This window comes from Canis aureus, chromosome 30 (genome assembly GCF_053574225.1).
Source record: "Canis aureus isolate CA01 chromosome 30, VMU_Caureus_v.1.0, whole genome shotgun sequence".
Classification (NCBI taxonomy): domain Eukaryota; kingdom Metazoa; phylum Chordata; class Mammalia; order Carnivora; family Canidae; genus Canis; species Canis aureus.
In genome coordinates this window covers 34083561-34105136 of record NC_135640.1, presented here as the reverse complement: position 1 = coordinate 34105136, position 21576 = coordinate 34083561, and the positions used below count along the sequence as shown (strand labels likewise).

Genomic DNA, 21576 nt, shown 5'->3' with positions numbered 1-21576 from the left:
CTCTCTGGCCAGAATTTTCCAGGGAAAGGTGACAATTTAGCCATACCTCCTTTCTCTGATAGAGGAGCATACGGCATATTTCACAGTTCAGCAGTGAGTGGTTTTTTGAAAAAGACAGTTCAGTTATGGATGAGATATGCATACCTCCTCAGTCTAGTTTTTATAGCAGAAAATTGAAAGCTGGCCTCATTATCCATCACAGATATCATAACATTTAGGGATGCCTTGTGGGCAGCCAGCCCAGCAAACTACGGGACATATGTCTTTGGAATTGAAGAAGTAAAATTTAACAGATGGGATTAATTTCTTTTTCTTCTTTTTTTTTCTTTCGGTTTTTTTATGACTCTGCATTTATAATAAAATCCTAAGCGAAGACTTTTCTCAAAATGTGGGAGTGGTAGTAGAGAAACACAATTTAGCATCGTTTTCAACTCTGGTCAAGATTCATTAAGATGCCCTAGTATGAAGTCTCTTGGTAGCCACTATTTTAAGGACCACTGTGTCAACATTCTCAGTTGGCTTCCAGTGTGTTCAGAAAGCCAGGCTGCCGACATGCAAACGTTTAGGGCTGCCTTGTAAGTCTACTAGGTTTGATCCAGCGTTGAATTCCCTGCTGCCCTCTGAAGCCCAGTACTCAGCAAGAAGGAAGAAAAGTGAGTTTGATAGTGGACATTTCCCATACTCCTGTATTTAAAATCTAGGGGGCAAATTGACATTTTAATTGCACACAGATACAGGAAACCGGAGACATAAAGCATTCATTTTCCCCCAGCTTGAAAGTTTATATCGGAAGCTTCTGTATTTCGTACAAAATATTGCTCTTTGGCCCATGAAATCTGATGGCCTCGGAAAAGAAGAATGAGGTGTTCTTTTGATCTAGCTTATAAATGCATCCGAACCACACCTTTAATATGATAATGCTTTTTATTCCCCACCTCCAACCCCTTCCCCCCCCCCGCCCCACCGTGCCTGGGTGTTACAGCCGGGTTCCAGCACCTCGGTGAGGAAGGGGTTCAAGATTCCCTGCAGAGACAATAACACTCTTACTTACTGCCAGGATCACATGTGGGGAGGGTGTGGAGTGCATGCTTCCCCCGCTCCTCCAAGCATTCGACTCAGCCTCCCGACTCCCAGGGCTTAGGAAATAGCTCAGAGTGAAGAATTGTTTTCTCTGAAAGTTATGCCTGAACATTCCTGCTAAAGCAGGCAGTCATCAGCTAATCTCTGTAAATGACTACGATTTTGGCAGGTGTCAGCTGGTACAGAAATTGCTCACATGTTAAAACATTTTTTTTTTAAACATGTGAGCAACGAGAGGAGACTAATACAAATAAATAAATAAATAATAATAATCGCACGTTGTGCCCGGCCACGGTAGTGGCTTACCTAAAATGACTTAACTCTCGCTCCATTTTTTTGGTGGCACGGGGTCCCCGATCTTGGTGGCCGAGACAGACACAATTGACAGCCTTTCCTCAGAGCCCGACCATAGACCTGAAAATGCCGAGTGTTTGCATTTAGAGTGATCTCACACACATCATTCTCCTGGATCACCCACTGTCCTTGACACGGTGTTCTTTAAAAATGCCACTGGGTGCCCAAGGAATGTGAAGTTTTGAAATGGGTACAAAACCTGCTGGAAGCCTCTGCACCATTACTTCGCCAGCCGGCATTCTTTCTGGGGCAAGTAGAAGCCTCCAGAATCATTTTTCCTGCCTTCTTCTCCGCTCAACTCCTAATACCAGCCATTAGGTCGTGCGAGGCATTTAAAAGGCTGAATTGCCATGCCTTGCGTGGCTTTTGCGTTGGAATTGTTTTTGCTGCAAGAATACCAGATTTTTCAGCCTAAGTCATCAGAAAGCTAAGAATCTGCCACCAAGATAAGAGGAAGGAGGATTCCAGAGGCACCACGGTTACACCATGATCGACTGAAATAGAATGTTCTAGAAAAAGACAGTTTCCCACTTCTGAGGGAAAGGGGTGACAGGGGTTGTTCCAGGACCTGGCCCTATGGCCTTTCGCCCACGAGGCCGGTGCTTAAAATACTCAGTCGGTAAGAGGCCTCTCACTTGTGTGCTGGCCCTGTGTGACTCAGGCTGTTTGTGTTTACGTCGAGTGTTGTGGGCTGCAGGGCTGAATCAGAGTCTAGATTTGCCTTGGTGACACATGAAAAGAGGGAGCATTGCATTTGAACTACACAAATATTATGCTTAAGTCGTTCTCCTCATTTCGGAGCCGACCAGGTCTTGTTCATGATAAAAATCACTGCAATATAGTGGGTCCTTTTTTTTGGTGTGGAATTTGAGACGGTGTCAACTGTGCCAAGGGGCCTGGCAGCGGGAAGAAACGGCAAGCCACGGAGATTTGGAACCATAATATAAGTTATAAAATTTAATTTTGTAATTGTAGCGACTGGGAGCTGGGCTGCGATCTACTTCTCCCACCCCGGGCTGGCGGGGAGTGGAGTCCAGGGATCCTCTTTCTAACTGAGGTCTGGGGCAGGGCATGTGAAAGAGCCCTTGATGGTGGCAACAGGCAGGCTGCTCCTCCAATGTTGTTTGGAGGCCACCAGACGATGGGGGGTGGGGGGGGCGCGGGACGGGTGTGTGAAATTGGTCAATGAGCCTTTATTCGAACCACAGAGGTGAGGAAGGAGCAGGGGCCTATCCTCTGAGGATGGTGGCTCTATCCGTACATCCTGAGCCTGGGTTCTGCTTGGCAGGCCTTGAGTCTCCAGTTTAAAGCCATCTTGTTGGGGGGATAAAGGGAGCAAACTGGAGGCCCAGCCCTCCCGGCCTGTCCCATGGGACTGGCCTCTGCTCACTGCAGGGGGAACACGGCAACACATATACTTACTGTCTATACGGACAGCTGAGTGGCCCAACTGTCCACCCTGGATTGCTGAGCCCCTGGGGGAAGCTCATCCAGTCTGCGGGCACAACCTCTAGGTTCCAGATGAGGCCCTGTCAACCCCCTCCTAGAGGGTACACGGGGGGAAGCGGGCTTCGGGGAAGAATGCTGAAGGATGCTCGTGAAAAGCTTTCGAGGAGAGGGAGCAAAGAGGGGCTGAGGGGCTGCCCATGCCCTGCATCTAGCAGGAAATCCGACCTCCCCCAGGACTGTGGGTTTGCAGCCACACCTCATTTCCTGTTGGACGGGGCGTGCGCTAAGCTGGGCGGCCCACTTTGCTGCCCGTGGCCGGGGTTGCAGTGAGGAGCGGCTGTTCTGATGCCACAGGGAGGGCACCTTTCCTGGCTGCCCTAGCTCAGCCCGCAGTGCGTGGCCAAGTGCCAACAATTAATGCACCTTCCCTCACTCCCGACCTTACACCACCACGATCCCCGCACGCCCGCTGCATTCTTGCCCCGCGGGGACGGGCGCAGAGGCTTGGGGAGATGGGGCGCAGGCTGGGGCAGCACCCCGTGGCCTGTGATGAAAGGGAGCCCCGGCTGCTGTGGGGTCGGTGGCCCTGGATCTCCCCTGGGAGCCAGCCAGGTGCGCCAATCTCCAGCAAATCCACGTTGGGGGTGAGGGGGCAGGGAGGGGCAAGACAAGAGAACCCCGACTTTTAGCAAATCCACAATACATTTTCTGATCTTTTCCCTCCCTCCTTCCTTGCCTCCCTCTCCCCTTCCCACCCCCCACCCCCCTCCCCACAATAGGACATCGTCAGAAACTAGATGATCAGACCAAGCCCGGGAGCTTGTCCTTTTCTGAGCGGCTCAGTGAACTGGAGCAGCTGCGGCGAACAGCCATGAGGGTCAGCCCACACCACCCAGCCCCCACACCCAACCCTCGGGCCTCCTTGAACCACTCCACTGCCTTTAACCCTCAGCCTCAGAGTCAGATGCAGGGTAAGTACCTGGAGGGAGCCCGCTTCCCGCCTCGCCCTCGGGCCACACCCCCCAGACCCATCCTGGCTTCTGCTCCTTGCTCAACGGGTGGTCCTCGGCCCAGCAGCCTGGGAGCTGGTTAGACAGCAGAGTCTCTGGCCCGCCCCAGACCTACTGAGTCAGATCTGCACCGTAATGAGATCCCCAGATCGAGAGGCACTGGCACCTAGGATATGGAGAGATAGATATCTATGTGTAGATAATATCTTGAATTTTTTGAGTTAGCTTTGGCTCTGCTGTTTTCCTACCTACCCATGAGGCTTGAACACACACACACACCAAGCAAGGTGAAAGTCAGGACATTTCAAGTTCTTATTGCCTTCAATTATTTGTGGGGTTTGTATCTATATGTTATTGTTTTTTTTTAATATAAAGAAATACTTCGATAGCCTGGATGCCATCACATCAAAGGTATTATTGACAATAAATAAATTTGCAATCAATAAAGAATGCAGGTGGGCCCCCCCTCCCGATACCCACATACCCGGGTTTAGCCAGCAATTGCAAAAACAGGGTAAAATGCAATAATTGCATAAAACATGCTGTGCCAAATGAGAGAAGACGCACAGTTCATTTGCACCATAGAAGCCACTCTTGTCTATGATGATTTGCTCTGCGATACCATTTCGAATTTCTGAAATCCAGTTGTTTTCTCTGTGCTGGGCAGGACGCAGCTGCGTACGATACGGTCACAGTGAGATTCTCCAAGCAGCGGGCTTGTCTAACTCAAAGGGAGAGATAAGCAACACATCTGGGGGAGAGGGCAGGTGGCCAGCCAGGGACATGCTACTTGCCCTCTGGGACCGCAGAAATTAGCTTCCCCGGGGGGTTTCTCTGTGCGGGTCCTATCGTGGGACATGTCCCGGTCCTGAGTTCTCTAAGGTTTTGGGACCAGTCGCTCGCTTTGGGGGTTAGGATATGCTTTTGGGGGGCTCTGGAAAGGCAAGCAAGCACCCTTGCACAGAGTCTGATGGCTCATGCCTCGAGCTCTCCTAGTTCTGCGTCTGGGGGAGGTTCTGTTATTTGAATGGAAAGTTTCCAGACAAGACTTCCTGTCAGATAGCAGGCACACAGCTGCTAAGTGGTCCATCTGAAGGGTGGCCCCCTTGTCCCCAAACAGAAACGTAAAGCTTGATTTGGGCGGGTTAGCTCTCATCTGCAGATGCATCTTCGGCGTATTTAGGAAAAGGCCTCCTTGAGATCATCAGTTTTGTGGTGCTTATCATGAATACTTGTTCGAGATATGCATATTGATTTTTTTTTTAATGCCAGAATGCAAGCGTGTACGGTAAATCCGATCGAATGGCACGTTAAGTGAGAGGGATGAGTGAGGAGTGAAATGGTCCTTTCCTTCCGAACAGAACAAATTCTAGAAGGCGATCCCGTGATCCTGTGTGCGGGGCCGCTGAAATTAATTTATGCCATCCTCAGACCTCCATTCGTAACATCAGAGGGAAGACTCCTGTTTTCTTATGGTCTCAGCCCATAACTGACAATTTATCCTACTGGGCTGAGTAAGGGTTTTTCCTCACTCTGCTGGTATTGGAACCCAAACTATTAAGCATCTTTAAAAGCAAGGGAAGATGCAGGGCGGCAAGTTGCAATGGTCACCCTTTAGGCTGGCTTCGTGGCGGACAGTTTTGGTGAGGAATGAATCAGATCTGATTTGCCTCCTGGTCAGATAGGCTCTTTTTCCCCAAAAGAAGAGGGGGAGGGTGGTAAGTGAATTCTTGTCCTGGGCCGCCAGCAGCTCTCGGGTGGAGACATTACCAAGGCCGGACGGGCATTCTTCGGCTCTTTGGAATACTGTATGCTTAGCAGAGTATCAGGTTTAACACAGAGCCTCTCCCCTTTCTTGTTCCTTTTAAAAACTTTTTACTTCTGCAACATGTAAGTAATAATAACTTGCTTTTAGAGTGCCCTAGAGGTTTGGTTGCTACTCTAAAGAATGTGTTAACTATATTGCTGAAGCTCTTTCTTTCCAAAATATGATTTGCTCTTCAGTCCTTCACTTGTAAAATTGGAGGAACTTTTTAAAAATAACTACCCAGGATACATTCATGTAAAACTACTTTTCCTTTTTCTTTCTTTTTTTTATTTCCTATAAGAAAAAATGTTTTTTTTTTTTTTTTTTACCCTAGTCATGTTTTGAGTAGACCCGAGGGATTTTTTTTCCCCCTGAAATTAGAAAGTTAACAGGGATAAGAGTAAAGTCTCTTTCAGCCAGAACCTTCATTTTGTTCTTGACAAGTAGGAAAATGCTTATTTTCCTGGCTTAGCTCTAGAGACTCCATATTATACTTAAGAAGATGCTTTATATAAAAATCCAGCATGTGTTTATGGCTCTCTTTGAAATGGCAGTCATCGTTGTAAGAAAAATATCCCAGAGGTGGTCACGGCAATTCTTCAGCGGTGCCGTACGGGTGTGTGACTGTTTTCAGCACCGGGAAACGTCAGCAGCCGGGGCTTTGGAGGGATCGTGGGGTGACAGAGAGGCTGGGACCTCATCTGGAGAGCTATGTCTGCCCCTTGAACTCTGGCACTAGGAAATCACAGATCCAGAAAAACGCCTTTATTTATCTAGAATCAGATGTGCTCGAGAATCCCTCAGAATAGGCATCTCAAATTATCTGAAGCAAGGGAAGAGGGAGGGGGGGCAGGTTGCCATGCCACCAAACCACTGTTTATTTGTTGAGGTTTTAACTATTAAAAGGGCTGAGGTTAATATCAACTTCCTCCTTTACCAGCTCCTAAAATTGAATAGAAAGTCATTTTGTCATGGCTACGCGACTCGTTTGGGACGTCATCGCAAACTTCTCCAGGCGAGTCTTAGGGCTCTTGTTCAGTCGTGGGAGGGAAAATGGACACGTGTCCTTTTAAAAGATGCGACCAGCACAGATCCCAGCGAGATGAAGTCGCTGATGCTGGATCGGTCACACATGCTCCCTTAGAGATGGCTCCAGGCAACCCCAGCAAGTCATTTGAAGAATTTGCCTCTTGATTTACCAAAAATGATGAACTACATTTAAGGCTGCATGACCCCTTCCTTTCTGGGGAGGATACCCAATATTTGCTGATGCAGAAAACTGTCAAAACTGGACAAAGAGGCCAGTTTTGTTGTTCTCGCGTGCGTGGTCATAAACTTCCAGGCGTGAGGCTTAACTCTTTCACTGGACCGGTTATGGTGTATTTTGGCACAGGTCAGGCCTTTTGTATACATTATTCCGCTCTCACCACAATCCTGTGCTGTGGTTTATAGACAGAGCAACTGAACCTCAGAAGCTAACAACTGCCCAGAATCTCCAAGAGCATGAGTGACAGACTTGGACCCAAACCCAGACCTTTCTGGCTACAGAGCCAGGGCTGACGGGGTGGCAGGTTCTCTTGGATCGAGGATCGATTAGACACAGGGCTGACCAGTGTCAAGAAGAATCCCGATCGTCAAAGGGGAGATGGGAGCAGTGCTGGGCCGGACGTTCACTTGGCAGGACTGTGTTGGTTGTGTTCTGTAGATATCGCTAATAATGAGAACCTTAGGGCCAGAGTCTGTGGCGGGCACCTCGATAAGCTGTCTTTTTTTGACTGGTGTGTGTGGGGGGTGGGGTGGGGGGAGATGTACATTTGTTTTGCAACTTGAGGACAAAAGAAAACTCAGAATAATGCATCTCTAGCATGAGGGAATGAGGGATGAGGGGGAGGAGGAGGGCTTCCCAGCCACCCTCTGTCTGCTTTACCGGGGCAACAGCCTGGCCTGCCTGCATGGAGGAGTCTCTCTTGGGGTCCAGTGGGACCAGAGCCTTCTTAATGTCTAAATCCAGGCAACCTCTGATGAGCCTCGAGGAGTGTGGGTGCCTCGCTTTGAGAGTACGGTCAGGCAGTGGAGAGCCTGACATCTCCGATTCACCTCCTGAGTTTTAGTAATTCCAGTGATTTTTGTGTTGATAGTGTTTCCCCGAAGGTTGAAGTTACTTTGGAAAGACTATGTTCTCTGGTACTATTGTCTGTGAAGCTTTTTGGAGATATGAATTGACTTTGTTCTCAGCTATTAAACAGGGTCACTTATGTCAGTGTTTACCAGCTGCATTGACAAAAGGGGGAAAAAAAGCCTCTCCACTTCCCTGTAGGAGGAGAGACAAATCCCCTTTCCAGCCTTGGGGGTGAAATATCCAACTGCATAGCACTTTTCTCTACTTCTTCTTCTCTGTCTCTTTCTCTCTCCTTCGTTCTTCTTCTAGAAGTTCAAAATCAAAGTGGGGATGGGGCCTTACCGTCAAACACCAGAAATTTGGGGCACCTGGGTGGCTCAGTGGTTGAGCGACTGCCTTCGGCTCAGGGCATGATCCCAAGGTCCTGGGACCGAGTCCCACATAGGGTCCCCGCAGGAAGCCTGCTACTCTCTCTGCCCGTGTCTCTGCCTCTCTCTGTGTGTCTCTCATGAATCAATAAATAAAATCTTAAAAGGCAAAACCACCAGAACTTTGCACGTATAAACCTGTAAGTGGTCATTTAATGGTTACACAACAAAGTGAAATAGGGTGCTAGGAGTCAACTTAGAAGGCACGCTGTAAACGTGAAAAGTGAATGATTTAAAAATAACTCTTATCTAGGTATAGTAGAATTTGAGAGCCTTTCAAGGTTTACAACAAAATCTTCACACGATTGAAATCCAGCCGGAATCAGGTATCCCCATGAATAAAAAATAAATAAATAAGTGCAAGAAGGGCAGGAAGGAAGGAAGGGAAAAAGGAAAGGGTGGAATGGGCGCACGATGAAGAGCTAATGCGCGGGGCGGGAGCAAGCCGATGGGTGCCACCGCTGTGTCCTGTCCCTGCTTCTCCCAAGCAGGTGGACAGTCGAAGTTCATGGAGCTAGAAGCCCTCCCAAGGCAGGAATCGAGAACCCGGTTCAGGTTTTCTGTGTTCTTGGCTGGTGCAGTGTAAACTCTAGGTTTCAGGAAAGGTTGAAAAGCTCATACTAACGAATTGCGTCATAGACATTTGGAAAAGGAGAAAGTAGGATGGGAAGAAAGCTAACTCTTGGTTTTCTCCTTGAAAAAAAGGCCCCAGAGCCTCTGCACCCTTTGTGCCCTTGTGGCTTGAGCCTGCTACGGCTGCACTGTGTCTATCACCCCTGCCCTCCACTCACTCCTTGGAGGGGCAGCCAGCCTTACGCGAGCGGTCCGCACTCTGTTGGTGGAGAGGCATCGCTACCGACGCAGAACCCCCTTGAACAGCACTGCTCAAATGCCTGCCCTGTATTTATTTACAAGCACCGCACAGCTAAGTACTTAATAAACCAGCCCTTCAAAGGAGCCGCCAGCCTGGCCGGCTGTCAGCACCCTAGTCATCATAAACCACATTTTAGCGGGCCTGCATTTTCACACCAAACGTTTTCGTGGATGTCGTTCAAGGTGACCAGACCGTGTTTTCCAGAGCCTGTTGGTAATGCCTTGTGGACATCTTTTCTCATTACAAGAAAGAACAGTTCACTTTAGGGCTTTGATCTCAATGATAAAATATTCCTTCTGAGGATTGGATACGTTCTGAACTTTCCCCTCATTCTTGTCATCTGTGGGCCGGCGCGCACGTGTGGGAGCGCACACACGCCGACAAAGGTTTTGTTCAGAAGAGTGAGTTTTTAATAAAACTGCAGTTGGAGGCTTCACTTGATAGCGATGGGTTAATCGGCGGGAGAGCTAAGCTTGAAAACCGAATGTCCCGCAAAGCGCAGGGTGGCTAAGAGTGAAGGCTCCATAGGCAGGCCACCTTGGGCCCAACCTGGCCCCCACCACGTACTGCCATAGGACTTCTGGCAGGGGACGTAACCTCCTAAAGCCTAGGTGTCTCCATCTGCAAAATAGGAGTAACAATTAATTCTTGGATCCTCACACCACTGCGAAGCATGAAATGGTGAGCCGTAGAGCCAGCCCGAGGATACCACTAACAACTCTTAGCTGGTAAGCTCCGCATCCCCAAACCAAACGTCTCCATTTCCTGTGGCTGCTGCAACTTGGTGGCTTAAAACCACAGAAATTTCTGATCTCGTGTTCTGAAGGCCAGAGTCCAAAACCAAGGGGTGGGCAGGGCCGTGCTCCCTCTGAAGCCCTAGGGAACTGTCCTTCCAGCCTTCGGTGCCTCCAGGCATCCCTTGGCTTGTGGCTACATCGTTCCTATCTCTACTTCCATCTTGTCATGGCCTTTTCGTCTATGTCATCCCCTCTTCTGTATCTTATAAGGACACGTGCCATTGGATTTAGGCCCCACCCAGATAAACCAGAAGACTCTCATCTCTTCTCACTGAATGGCACCTGCAGGTTGTTTCTCCAGGGAAGGTCACATTTACACCTCCATGGGTCAGAACCTGGACACCCCTTTTGGAGGGGCCAACCTTCTACCCATTCTCCCAAGGTAGAAAGGATAGAAGGCAGCAGGGGAGTCTAGAAATAACTTCCCTCTGTCCCCCCTACCCCAGAACAGATATTATTATGGGCAGGTAGGTATGGGCTCGGTGTCTTGTGCTGAATGCCTCAGTCACCTGTTCTGGCTACCAACACTTCAGCCCATCCTTGCTGGAACTCGGTATCATGGTATTTTTATTTCCCAGGCAGGAAAATGTATGATTTTTTTTTTTTCCTAGAGGACATCAGGCATCTCTTAACATTTTCTAGAGCGTCTGTGCAGCAGGGCTAGATAGGGAAAGGGGGCCCTCTGCCCTATGTCATGGGAGCAAAGCAGCCCCGCAGCAGCTCATGACATGGTGGATGGTGGTAAGCATAGGCCCAGAAGGTGACAGGAAGTCAGCCAGTTGGGATGGACTCAAGAATTTGACCTCCCCGGGGCTCGGCATGTCACTGCCGTTGTGGACAAGCTGCCTTTTTAAAAATGGCTTTATGGCAAGGCATGGTTGACCAGACGCCCATTTTGAAAGGCTGGTGATTCGCTTTGCATACCTACCTCATAATCCCAAATTTACAAATCACCCCAAGATAGCCTTTCAAATTTGGATATTTAAAAAAGAAACTTTGACTACGGCCATAAAGTCGTGTCAAAGTTTACCAAAAGATCCTACCACGGGAGGAACAAACGGTACATGCCCGGAGGAAGGCAAGGCCCCCTCTAGAAAGCTACTGTGCTTTCTCGTAAGTAGTGGTTCCCCAAAATGAGTTGGTTTTACTCATTTGCATTATTTTTCCTCGCATCATGGAGCTGAAACGCAGGCCCGCTGTAATTCAGTTACATGTCTTAGGGCTCTGCAAAAAGTCAACATGTAGGAGTCAAATAATGCTGAGGAACCCTAGTGACATCTGTCTTTCCTCACGCTCCCTGGGCCTCACGCTGCCAGGCCTTTGGGGTAAAGTGTACAGAGGCAGGGGGCTTCTCCGAGAGCCACCTTTGTGCTTCCTTGTTTTTTATATCTTTGCATTTTATGTTCAAAGCCTTAGCCCCAGGGGCAGCCCGGGTGGCGCAGTGGTTTAGCGCCTGCCTTTGGCCCAGGGTGTGATCCTGGAGACCTGGGATCGAGTCCCACGTCAGGTTCCCTGCATGGAGCCTGCTTCTCCCTCTGCCTGTGTCTCTGCCTCTCTCTCTGTGTGTGTCTCTTATGAATAAATAAATAAAATCTTAAAAAAAAAAAAGCCTTAGCCCCACAGGAGCTTTCTTATTATTTAACAATCGCCTCCAAAGCAGTAGAACAGCCCAATTGTTACGGAGATTAAAGGTACGGATTGCAAAACGCCTGTAAATGAAATCTTCACTGACAAACCCAGTTTCTTTCCATAGGCCTTTCTTCCATAATCTCTTTTTGGCAGAACATTTTATGTTTTGATACCAGAGATTCAGTTACCAACCGCAGTAAATAAAATAATTTTTTTAAGGAATAGTATAGAACTCACCCTAAAAACAAACATTGGCCAATCGTGTTTATTTTCTGTTTCTTTGTGCACACCTGAGGGTTGACAAGGGGAGAAAAGGGGGAAGGTACTACTTCTTCTCCAGTCAATTTTTAATTATCAAGCTATGGGAAGTCTTCAGATTGAGTATTAGCCAGTTCCAGCTGCCCTATGAGGCACGGGATCATATATTTATGTTTGAAAGAAGTCAGCATTTTCAGGACAAAACTGTATCGGACACCCCAGTCCCCAAACGAGATATTGGGCGGAGAAGAGGGTCATTTCCTCCAGACACAGGCTCAAGTGCCACAGTGCTGGGCACCATCATTATTCACAACGTCTTAGGGTCATATGTAGAGTCTAGAACATTCCAAAGATAGTATCAAGATTTTGAAAGACATCTTCCAATTGTGATCAACAGCCAGAGTTTACTCCTTTTTTTGTAAAGGTGATTCTCTGTAAGACGGAGAGAATTTTTCCCAATCTTCTCCGTTTTTCCAACTGGAGGAAGTGTGAACGAGACGGGGGAGGGGTGCTAGAGGACCGTCCGGTGCAGCTCACGTCACCTGATGGCTACTGGGTAGCCCCAAAACCTGAGCTTTAAAACGCACACCGCAGACTGACCTGGTGCTCCTTGCGGCTCATCATCTTGGTCCTTCCACCCAAGGTTGCTGAGTCTCCACATGCATAGGTCAGGGTGATCCGTGCGGTTAACAGGGTTTGGGTCACTGCAGTGGTGAGCTCAGTCCTACTGGGAGGATTGGGGGAGGAGGCCCTGTGATCCTTCAGCTCTGGGGTTTGGGTGTGACCACCAGTGGTATCCTAAAGGCAGAGCATCCCTAGGGAAGGCCTGTGCGTCGGCACCACCCTGGGAGTGAGCAGCTCACCCATCTGACAGTTAAAGCTCCCAGGTCTATGACTTGCTGGTGGCCGCAGAGGACATTTCTTTACTGACAGCTTGATCTGTTCAATCTGACTCAGCCCGAGGCCAGATCCAAGGCCCAGATAGCTGAGGTTGTGCCAATCCCCCCTTCCATCTTTGGGACGGCTGCTTATATACACTTACTTGCAAGAGTATGGGGAGGGGGTGAAAGAACATCTCAAGGTAAAAAGGGAGGTGGGAATCATCTGGCTAGCGACTGCATTTTTGGGAGGCGCAGGTCATACATACAAGGGAAGCAAACCGGGTTGTTTTTATTAAGTCTCATGGGGTTATGGCGCTGTGTGGCCACTTGCACTCCATTAGCGCATCTCTCTGCAAGATCGGATGGCAAATTACATGATAAAGTTATTAAAATATCTGTAAAAGTCAGCACAAGCGCAAGGGCTCGACTTGGCATTTCTGCCAGTTAAGTGGTTTATTTAGATCGCTTCTCTGGGGGTCTGTTCATCGTCATCCGTACGATGTGGTAAATTGCCGGCTGTGTAGAACTGGCATTGCCTGCATTTTCAGCCATGCTTCTGTCGCTGGAACGAGAGGGCTGGTATCTTTGGGGTGAAAGCCCCAAGTGTTTGAAACGTGCACTTATTCACCGCCACCCACCCCGGTTTTGAACCTGCAGTGTATGTTTGTGATGGTGTCTACACTGGGGTGTTCTTGGAGCAGTTCACTGCAGCGAATCATGACAAGGACATCACCTGGTTCGCAGGTTTACCAAAGGCAGGAACAAAATAGTTAGAGCTCACAGTTACAGAAAGGACCGATGTGTGTTCATTTAATCCCCACCGCCTGCCACCCCTCGAGGTGCACGACACGGTCCTGAAGGTCCTGCCTGCTGCACCTGCGCGGGCCTAGAGCCACCGTGTGGCCAGGGCCGCTGTTCCCTTGACTGCCAGTCTGGGTCCCCCCATCTAAGCGGTTAGAGACGTCGTCTTAAATGCTAACATTCCGTAATTCTGGATACTGCAGCTCTTGGAGATTAACGGTCATGCCTAACATTCTCAGGGAAGCCAGTAGGGATGTCCGAGAACACCTCTACTCTATTGCCTGTGATTAAAAGGCCACCTTTTTTTTTTTTTTTTTTTTTTGGTAATATTTTTGCTGTGGGATCGGGCGTTCTGAGGCACCATATGTTGCTAAATGAGAGAAGTCATTGCCCAGACGTGGATCTGTTTAATTTAATATGATTTTCCACAAATTACAAAGCATGACTTTAAAATTGAATTTGTGCAAAATTACAGATGGCCAATTCAGGTGGAAGGGAGAGGAAATCTTGTTACTCTTATTCCAGAATCTCTTCCCGAATTCCTCATTTGATTCTTTCACGCCTTGGGGGAGGGGGCTCGTAGGGGGAGATACATTAGAAGGTCTGTAAGGAGTTTCTCGTATTTTTCAAACTTTCTCCCTGGTCATTCATGGCTCCCTCAGAGGGAGATACAGTGGCCTGGAGATGATGTCAAGACAATGCCCGTTCTTCTGTCCATCTATCCCATTAGGATATGGCTGCTTCTCCCACCTTATCATCAGAAGGGATTCAGAAAAACAGGAGAGCCCCCAGAATGCACTTTCTGAGGCAAGCAGAAGCTGGAGCTATCAATTGACAGTAATAGCTATGGGTATGGACTTTGGAATTCAAATCTCAGGTTGGGCTGCTTGGATAATTATAGGACCTTGGCAAAATGACTGAAGTCCTTTGCACCACTGCTCCCCATCTGTACGATGGGCACGGTGATGACGGTACCTGACTCACTGGAGAGCTGGGAGCATAAGTGAGTTAATAGGGATATGCCCTGGATGCCTGGCACGCAGTGAGCAGTTGCATGGATTTTCTCCCATTACCGCAGGAGCCTGCTGCGAGGCTTGAGATATATTTCTGTCAAGTATTTAGCATAGAGCCTGGTACACTGCACACAATAAATGGTTGCTGTTATTCGTTTTACTCTCATTGCTAGCATTGTTTTTTTTTTTTTTTTTTTTAGATTTTATTTATTTATTCATGAGAGAGAGAGAGAGGAGACAGAGACACAGGCAGAGGGAGAAGCAGGCTGCATGCAGGGAGCCTGATGTGGGACTCGATCCCGGGACCCTAAGATCACGCCCTGGGCTAAAGGCGGGCACCAAGCCGCTGAGCCACCTGGGCTGCCCTCACTGCTAGCATTGTACCCGCGTTGGTGGCGGTGGTGTCTCACCAGGGTGTTACAATCCGTCCGTCCTGCCAGATGAGCCACACAGCATCACCTCCAGGGTCTCCTTGTCCTGCAGGAGGACAGTAGCCCCGCAGTGGTTTTATGGCAGTGCCTTCAGTCAAGTGCCATTTCCTTGGGTGAACTCCCAGTGGGAGAGCCCACAACCACTGCTCCCCAAAGATCAGATGGGAATGGTGAAGTTAGAGTTGAAAGGGACCTTACGCATCTTTGCTCAAAGGCCCTCCTTTCCCTCATGAGCCACCGGAGGCCCGGGGCAGGACAGGGATTGGCCCGGTTGGAGGCAGGCCTGAAGTCCCCATCCTGGGACTCCTGGTCCAGGGCTCGTGCCACTGGTGCATCCCGTCCCTGCCTTGGAGGGGGCCTCAGGATACAGTTTCTGCCGTCGCTATGGAATGCTCGCGAGGACGTGTAATCGTGCGCTGCCTTCCACGGCCACTTCCTAGAAGTGGGCTGTCTCCTCGAGGGATCATGGGCCCCCATGGCTGGATTCTGTGTCACGTACTTCTTTACGCCTCCATTTCCAAAATGCTGAAAGTCCACGTGTAAGGAGTCGGGGCTTCCCTAAAAGGCAAGGACAGAGTACCCACGTCAAGGCCATCACCTCTGTCCTTCTCAGCCCTGCTCCCCGGGGGACAGCAGACAGCTGCAGAGGGGCTGACAGGACACTCCCCGACCACAGGGCCGACTTGGGCAGCAGCCACAGATGAACCCTGACCCGGCCCTTACTTGCATGAATCGGACACATTCAGAGAATGTGAATGGTCAGCCTCTTTGCTGTTTTTAATGAACCATCTACAAAAGGATTTCTTTGAACCGAGTTTCACCTTCCTGTGTGATTTTAAGTAAATACCTCCCTGGGCCGATTCCGCCCACAGGCCCGGGCCTTGAAAGCCTGCTGGCGGCTTGGGCTGGCGGGCCACGGGGAGGCCCGCAGACAGGTGTGCGAGCGCGGCGGGGCGGCCGGCAGCCACAGCTGGGGGAGCCGGGGCCAGGGGCCTGGTGCTCAGCGACAGTCCCGCTGCCAGCGTCTGCCAAAGAGCGACCCCGGGGGACGCCTGGGTGGCTCAGTGGTTGAGGGTCTGCTTTCAGCTCAGGGCGTGATCCTGGGGTCCCGGGATCGAGTCCCGCATCGGGCTCCCCGCAGGGAGCCTGCTTCTCCCTCTGCCTGTGTCTCTCTCATAAATAAATAACTAAAATCTTTAAAATTAAAAAACAAAAAGCAACCCAGGGACCTTGAGGCCCTGCGCTAACTAGCACATCTTCAGCTCCTGCACCCCACGGCTCTTGTCCTGTCTTGACCGCAGCCCCCCGGGGCTTCAGCTCCAGGAGGCCTCGCATGGTCTGAGGACCACAGGTTTCTAAAGAACAGGCCAGAGGAGGAGGCAGGGAAGGAAATGCTGTGACATGGCCTTTTCTTACTCAGAGGATCAGACCCGCTCGGAAACATGGCATTCAGCGGTGTCGCAAACTATCCCCCAAGGGTCGGGATTTCCCCTGATTTGGGCAGGTTTTACAGTGACCGTGAACTTCTGATCATGGAGACGAGGGAATCCTAGAAAGCTGGACCCGAACGAGATGACCAGCGCCCTCATTAGCTCGAGGAGGCCCCGGGAGCCCAGAGAGGTTAAGCGACTCGCCGATTATCACACAGCCAGCTCCTGTGCCCAGGGGCTTAGCTTTCCTGCCCGTCCTCTCCGGCTTGAACACATTCCTGGTATTTGGCTACAGCAAAGGGAACCTTCCCAAGGAGTCCCTGCAAAACAGCACTTATGTGAAAGAGGGGCTGTTGGAACAAGATAGGGCAAACACCAGTGTGCCTGCGCACTGCTCCACCCAGTTTCTCATCTTTATATTACCCCCACCTCAAAAAAAAAAAAAAAAAAAAAGGTCTCAAATAACCCAAACAGGCAGGGTCTGATCTGCAGACTGTCTGCAGGCATCCACCCAAGAAGCTGCCGGTCGGCTGGTCCATCCTCCGCTGATTTATGTTGTGTGTGTTAAGCCTTAAATTGTTGAGACTCTGGCTGGCTGCAGTGGTATTACTGGAGGGCTGGTGCATGTTTTCGGCTCACGGAGCTGGCTCCGGGACTGGAGGTGTTGGCCTCAGATCAAGTCCAATCTCACACCTGTCTGAGACAATGAGGGCCTTGTTAGACACATCTCCAGTCAAGGCGGCTCAGGCTGCTTATTTTTCACGTTCAGAACAGGGAGGGGCGGGGGGGCGGTGGGATCTGGGGGCCAGGGAGAAGCCAAGGCGAGACTGGGAAATGCTGGGGTCAGCTGCCTCTCTTGCCCTCTCCTTCCCCCTCTCCCCTGCCCACCCGCCCCCCCCCCAATTTTATAAACTTTTCCTTATTTTTGGAAATTCAAAACAAACAAACAATACCAACAGTAGCCCTCTTATGAAGGCGAATTTCCCACTGCAAAACAAGAAGCTCAGGGCCTGTTGGAGAAAAAAAACCCCACAGTCATCAAGGGGGGTTGAGCCACACAGTGGAACAGAAGGGGGGGTTTGGGTGGGGGGTGGCTATAGCCCCCACCCCAGGGCCGGAATCTGAGCTTTTTCCACACGAACAGGGTCTGTGCAGGAAAGGTTTTTCTCTTCTTGTGTTTTTCCCTTCCACTGCTGACATCTTAGTGACTGGGGCAGGCAGGAGAGGGCTTTCCCCAGCTCTGAGTGATTATTCACTGATGACCTAGCAAACTGTTCTGTCCCCGCTCTGGCCCTCCTGTCCCTTCTTATCGACACAGAGAACACAGCAGGCCGCCAGCACGTACGTCTTTGGACCCTCTGCAAATCCAGCTCTCCAGAGACCCTGACCCGAGGCAGCCAGCGGGCAGGGCCTTCTCTGGGTCCAGGTCAGGAGCCCTCAAGGCTGATGGCTGTGAGTGATCATCATTCAGTCAAAGCCACCCTGAAATGACTTGCTTTGCGTGGGACTGCACGGTGTGGTGGCCCTTGGGATAAAAATCAAGGAAAGAGTTTCCAGGCGTTGTGAAAGCTACCCTTTGCTGCCAGGCGCCCACAGGAGGCCCCACGCTAGCACCTAGTGACTCCCCCCGCGTGGAACTGTCATGTCTTGGGGGCTTGAGTAGCTCGGCGAACCCCTCCGCATCCCCCTCCGTAAGCAAGGCTCTTACCTGAGCGGGGACGCACTTAGGTGCCAGTGGTCACTCGGCCCCGCTTGTCCTCCTCCAGGAGAAACAGGCAGTCCCCACCCTTTCACCTCCGAAAAACGGCTCAAGGGCCAAGTCCCACTGCTGACTCACAGCGTCGGCCTCAGACACAGCCCGGAAAATGTGCACGCTGCTTATTTTATCTGAGACCCGGGACTTCAGAGCAAATCACTTTGAACTCAGCGGCCCTGGTCTCCCTCTGCGCCCATCAGCCGGCCTCCCCCAGGACCACTTTCCGGGAGGCAGCGGACAGAGGTGTGGGGAGCAGCAAGAAGGGACAGAAAATCTGGGGGCCTCCGGCCCCCTCCTGCCGGGGTCGAACCCCTTCCGTGTGACCCTGAGCGACAGCACGTGCCAAGACCCCGGGCCGTTGGGAGGTGGCATCACTGTTAAGACCGTGGCCTTCCGGGAGGCCAGGGTGGGCGCCGCAGAGTCTCCTCTTTGAGGCCACTCTGGAGGGTGGTGGCTGAGGAAGCCGACGTGGGCCCCTCAGGCCATCCGATGGCCAAGGAGGACCCGATACAGAAACCAAACCTGCTCCTGCTGAGACCACTTTAACCAGTGCTTTCCTGGCTCCTTCGCCAGCCAGGCCTCTGCCTTTCTCTGGGCCTCGAGGTTTCCATCTCTCCTGAGCCATCCGTGCTCTGAAACGGGGAGCAGACCCGGGGCGGGGTTGGGGAGGGTGGCTGGAGCACGGATGTCTCTGTGACACCTGCCTTATGGGACTCCTCCTCTGGCCTCTTAAACACCCACCCCGTTCTTCAGGGCACTTCTCTGCTCCCTCTCCTCCGGGACAGCTTCTCCCCTCCGATGATCATCAACTGGCCCATCTTCTCTGCTCCCGGGCCCATCGGTTGGGGGCTGGCCCTCCACCATCTCCCCACGTCTCGCCCCGTTCGTTACCCAACAGGGTGCACGTTGCTGCCACCCTACCGTGGGCTCCTGGCCATGAGGACCCAAGCTTTCCCTCTGTGCCTTGAGATCATCCAGACCTCGAAACCCACCGTCAAGATGCTCTCCAAGCATCCCTGAGCCCCCGAGCACCTGCACCCTCTCCTCCCCACCTCCACTCATGGTTCCAAGAGCCACAGGCTCGCCTCGAAGTTTCGGGCCGGCGGGAGCTGTGTCTCCACTTCTCCGGGCCCCCACGACCCTAGCCCAGAGCTCCAGGGTAAGGGATGAGGGGGGAGTCACTGAGGAAGATTTCTCTTGCTCTCAGGACAGCAGGTCACAACTGGTGATGGACACGTTTTAATCTCAATTCCAAACAGTTCTGCCCCCAGTGACTTCCTCCCTCCCAAAGCACCAGTGCTGGGGCAGAGCCTTGCTTCCTCTTGGTTCTGTGGCTTACCCTTCCTCCTCCTCCTGGAGCCCAGCCGGGAGCCTGGGGGAGGGAGCCCAGGTGGTCCCACCAGGCGACAACATAGTTGCCCCTTTCCCTTCACTTCTGTGACAAGGAAAAAGGTGGGAAGTTGCTGTGCTTCTTGACCTCCTGACCCCATTACCTTCTAGAGTCTTCTGTTAGCTAAAGCTGGTGAGCTACGCTTCCTTTGGCTGCCCCAGGCCGGACTCCCTTGTGTGTCACCGTCTTTCCTTCCATCTGCCTTGCTCCTCAGACAGCTCACCTGACGCTGTCTCCCAAACACCTGAACCTGGTTTTACACTTTTAATGAGAGATGTGGACCCCAAAGGAAGAATAGGCCGTTTATCCGCTGCTTCCTTGGCGCTCCCTCCCCCCACCTCACTGCTGCCTCCCCCACACACACCTGTGCTCCGCCCCTCCCCCCACACTCAGGTGTGTCCCTGTGTCGCCTCCTTCCCTAAAACCATTCCTGATTCCTCCTGGTCCTGGCAGTTTTCAGATCCATCTTTCGGAGTTCACCCTTGACCTTGGTGGCCCTCCTCCCCGCCCACCTGTAACCGAGCTTCTTTCCCCAACGGGCAGTTGCCCGGCCTCGGGGGCCTCCTGTCCCCCAGCACTGAGACATTTCACCTCTGCCACCTCGATGGCTTCGCTCCGAGCCTATGACAGACGACAAGTGTTGAGTCACCCCCATCCCGTCCCCCTGGGTGGTGTCGCCTTATGGTCTTCAGCTGGTGGACGAAGGACATTCCAACCCTCCTGTGCCGGCCCGCCCGTCTGTCTGAAAAATTAACAGACCCTGGGCCATCGGTGTGTTGGGGTGGGGGGGAGGCCACTTGTCACCCTCTTGGTCAACCCTCCCTTTCGCTTTCTTCGCCTCCTATCCCCTCAGCTCCTCAGAAGCCTCTTTTGTTCCCGTCAAGGGGAAAGTACTTCGGACGTGTTGTTGAGACTGGTTTGCTGGTTTTTCAATTTTTTTTTTTTTTTCAAAGACGGGAAGTTCCTGTTTATTAGAGAGGTTTTTCGTTTCCAAAGATGTTGTTGCAGCGCCAGGCCGGCTATAGGATGATTTCTCGCTGCCTTTTTTGGGGTGGTACACAATACAAAAAAATAAATAAATAAGTAAATAAACCAATGAGAGAGAGAGAGTCCGTGAGCACAAAAGGAGATGTTATAATAGGTTTTTGTTGGTACTTGCATTTTCTTGTTGAAAAAAAACAGCAGAGACCCTGAGGTACAGAGGTGTGGACAGAAGCCTGATGTTATCTGGCCCCGAGAAATCCTGCCCGGAGTCCAGTGGCAGGCGGGATCCAGAACTCAAAAAGACGGAGGCAACTGGTCCTGCTCAGTACAAACGGTGCTGTTCGTCTTTCGTAAACAGCCTGTGCCCCAGGGCTCAAATCCTTCAAAAGTTTGCCTAGGTAATTGCGTTTCATTGCCGTCTGGCATGTGCTCATCAGTCTAATCTGGAGATTCAGACAGCCAGGCCAAAGCCTGCGAGACTGCAGGAGAACGAGACCGTGAATTTAATCCACTTGAAAGACAGACTAATACAAGTGCGGCTAACTCATTATTTTAAGTGATGGGAGCAGAAAAGGGTATGGCACTTTCCATAAAAGGGTTTCAAATGCTCGCGTCACAGCCACTTGGCGGTTTGAGGCCATTAGAAGAAAAGGCGGAACCAGGGCGATGATAGGATCCTTGCTGCCACCTCCTTGTTTCTGGAAGCCTGCCTTCCCCCCACCCACCCCAAAACACAGGGGGCACGGCGGGAAATGCTATACCTTTCCTCCCTCCCTCCCTCCCTCCCTGGTTTTGACTTGGGTCTGTCGTGAATTCACATGGACACCAGGCTTTGTTGGAGATTTGGGGGTGTTGGGGCTCAGTTACAGGGTAGAAAAGGGATGTACATGGAGGAAGGACTCCCCGGTGAGCCCCACAGAGCTCAGAATTCCAGGCCTGTAAGCAGGAAAAAGGTTCCCTTCCGCTGTGTCCACTGGGCGCTATGCTTGGCAATGTCTGTCCTTCCTTCCTTCCTTCTTTCCTTCCTTTGTCTCTCTCTCTCTTTTTTTTTTTTTTTTTTTTTTTGAGGTTCAGACCAGTTTTTT

General features: G+C 51.0%; 1 protein-coding gene and 1 long non-coding RNA gene across 8 annotated transcripts in view; one reads left to right on the top strand and one right to left on the bottom strand.

The window, feature by feature from the left end:
• RUNX1 (RUNX family transcription factor 1) overlaps nt 1-21576 on the top strand; it is a 254199-nt gene that overhangs the window by 206702 nt on the left and 25921 nt on the right. For 4 of the 6 annotated variants that reach the window (XM_077879125.1, XM_077879123.1, XM_077879126.1 and 1 more), the window contains one exon: nt 3663-3854. The exons of the other annotated variants lie outside the window; for them this stretch is intronic. In XM_077879125.1, coding sequence (XP_077735251.1) covers nt 3663-3854 — 192 coding nt within the window. The remainder of the gene's footprint in view (nt 1-3662; nt 3855-21576) is intronic. 6 annotated transcript variants of the gene reach the window in all.
• Nucleotides 14676-19853, bottom strand: LOC144301899 (uncharacterized). 2 transcript variants are annotated; one of them, XR_013368801.1, is made up of 3 exons: nt 17707-19853; nt 17315-17371; nt 14676-17058 (listed from the first exon to the last, which is right to left on the bottom strand). It is a non-coding gene; the product is annotated as an uncharacterized LOC144301899 (long non-coding RNA). The 2 variants fall into 2 exon arrangements; XR_013368802.1 differs by having other exon boundaries at nt 14676-17054.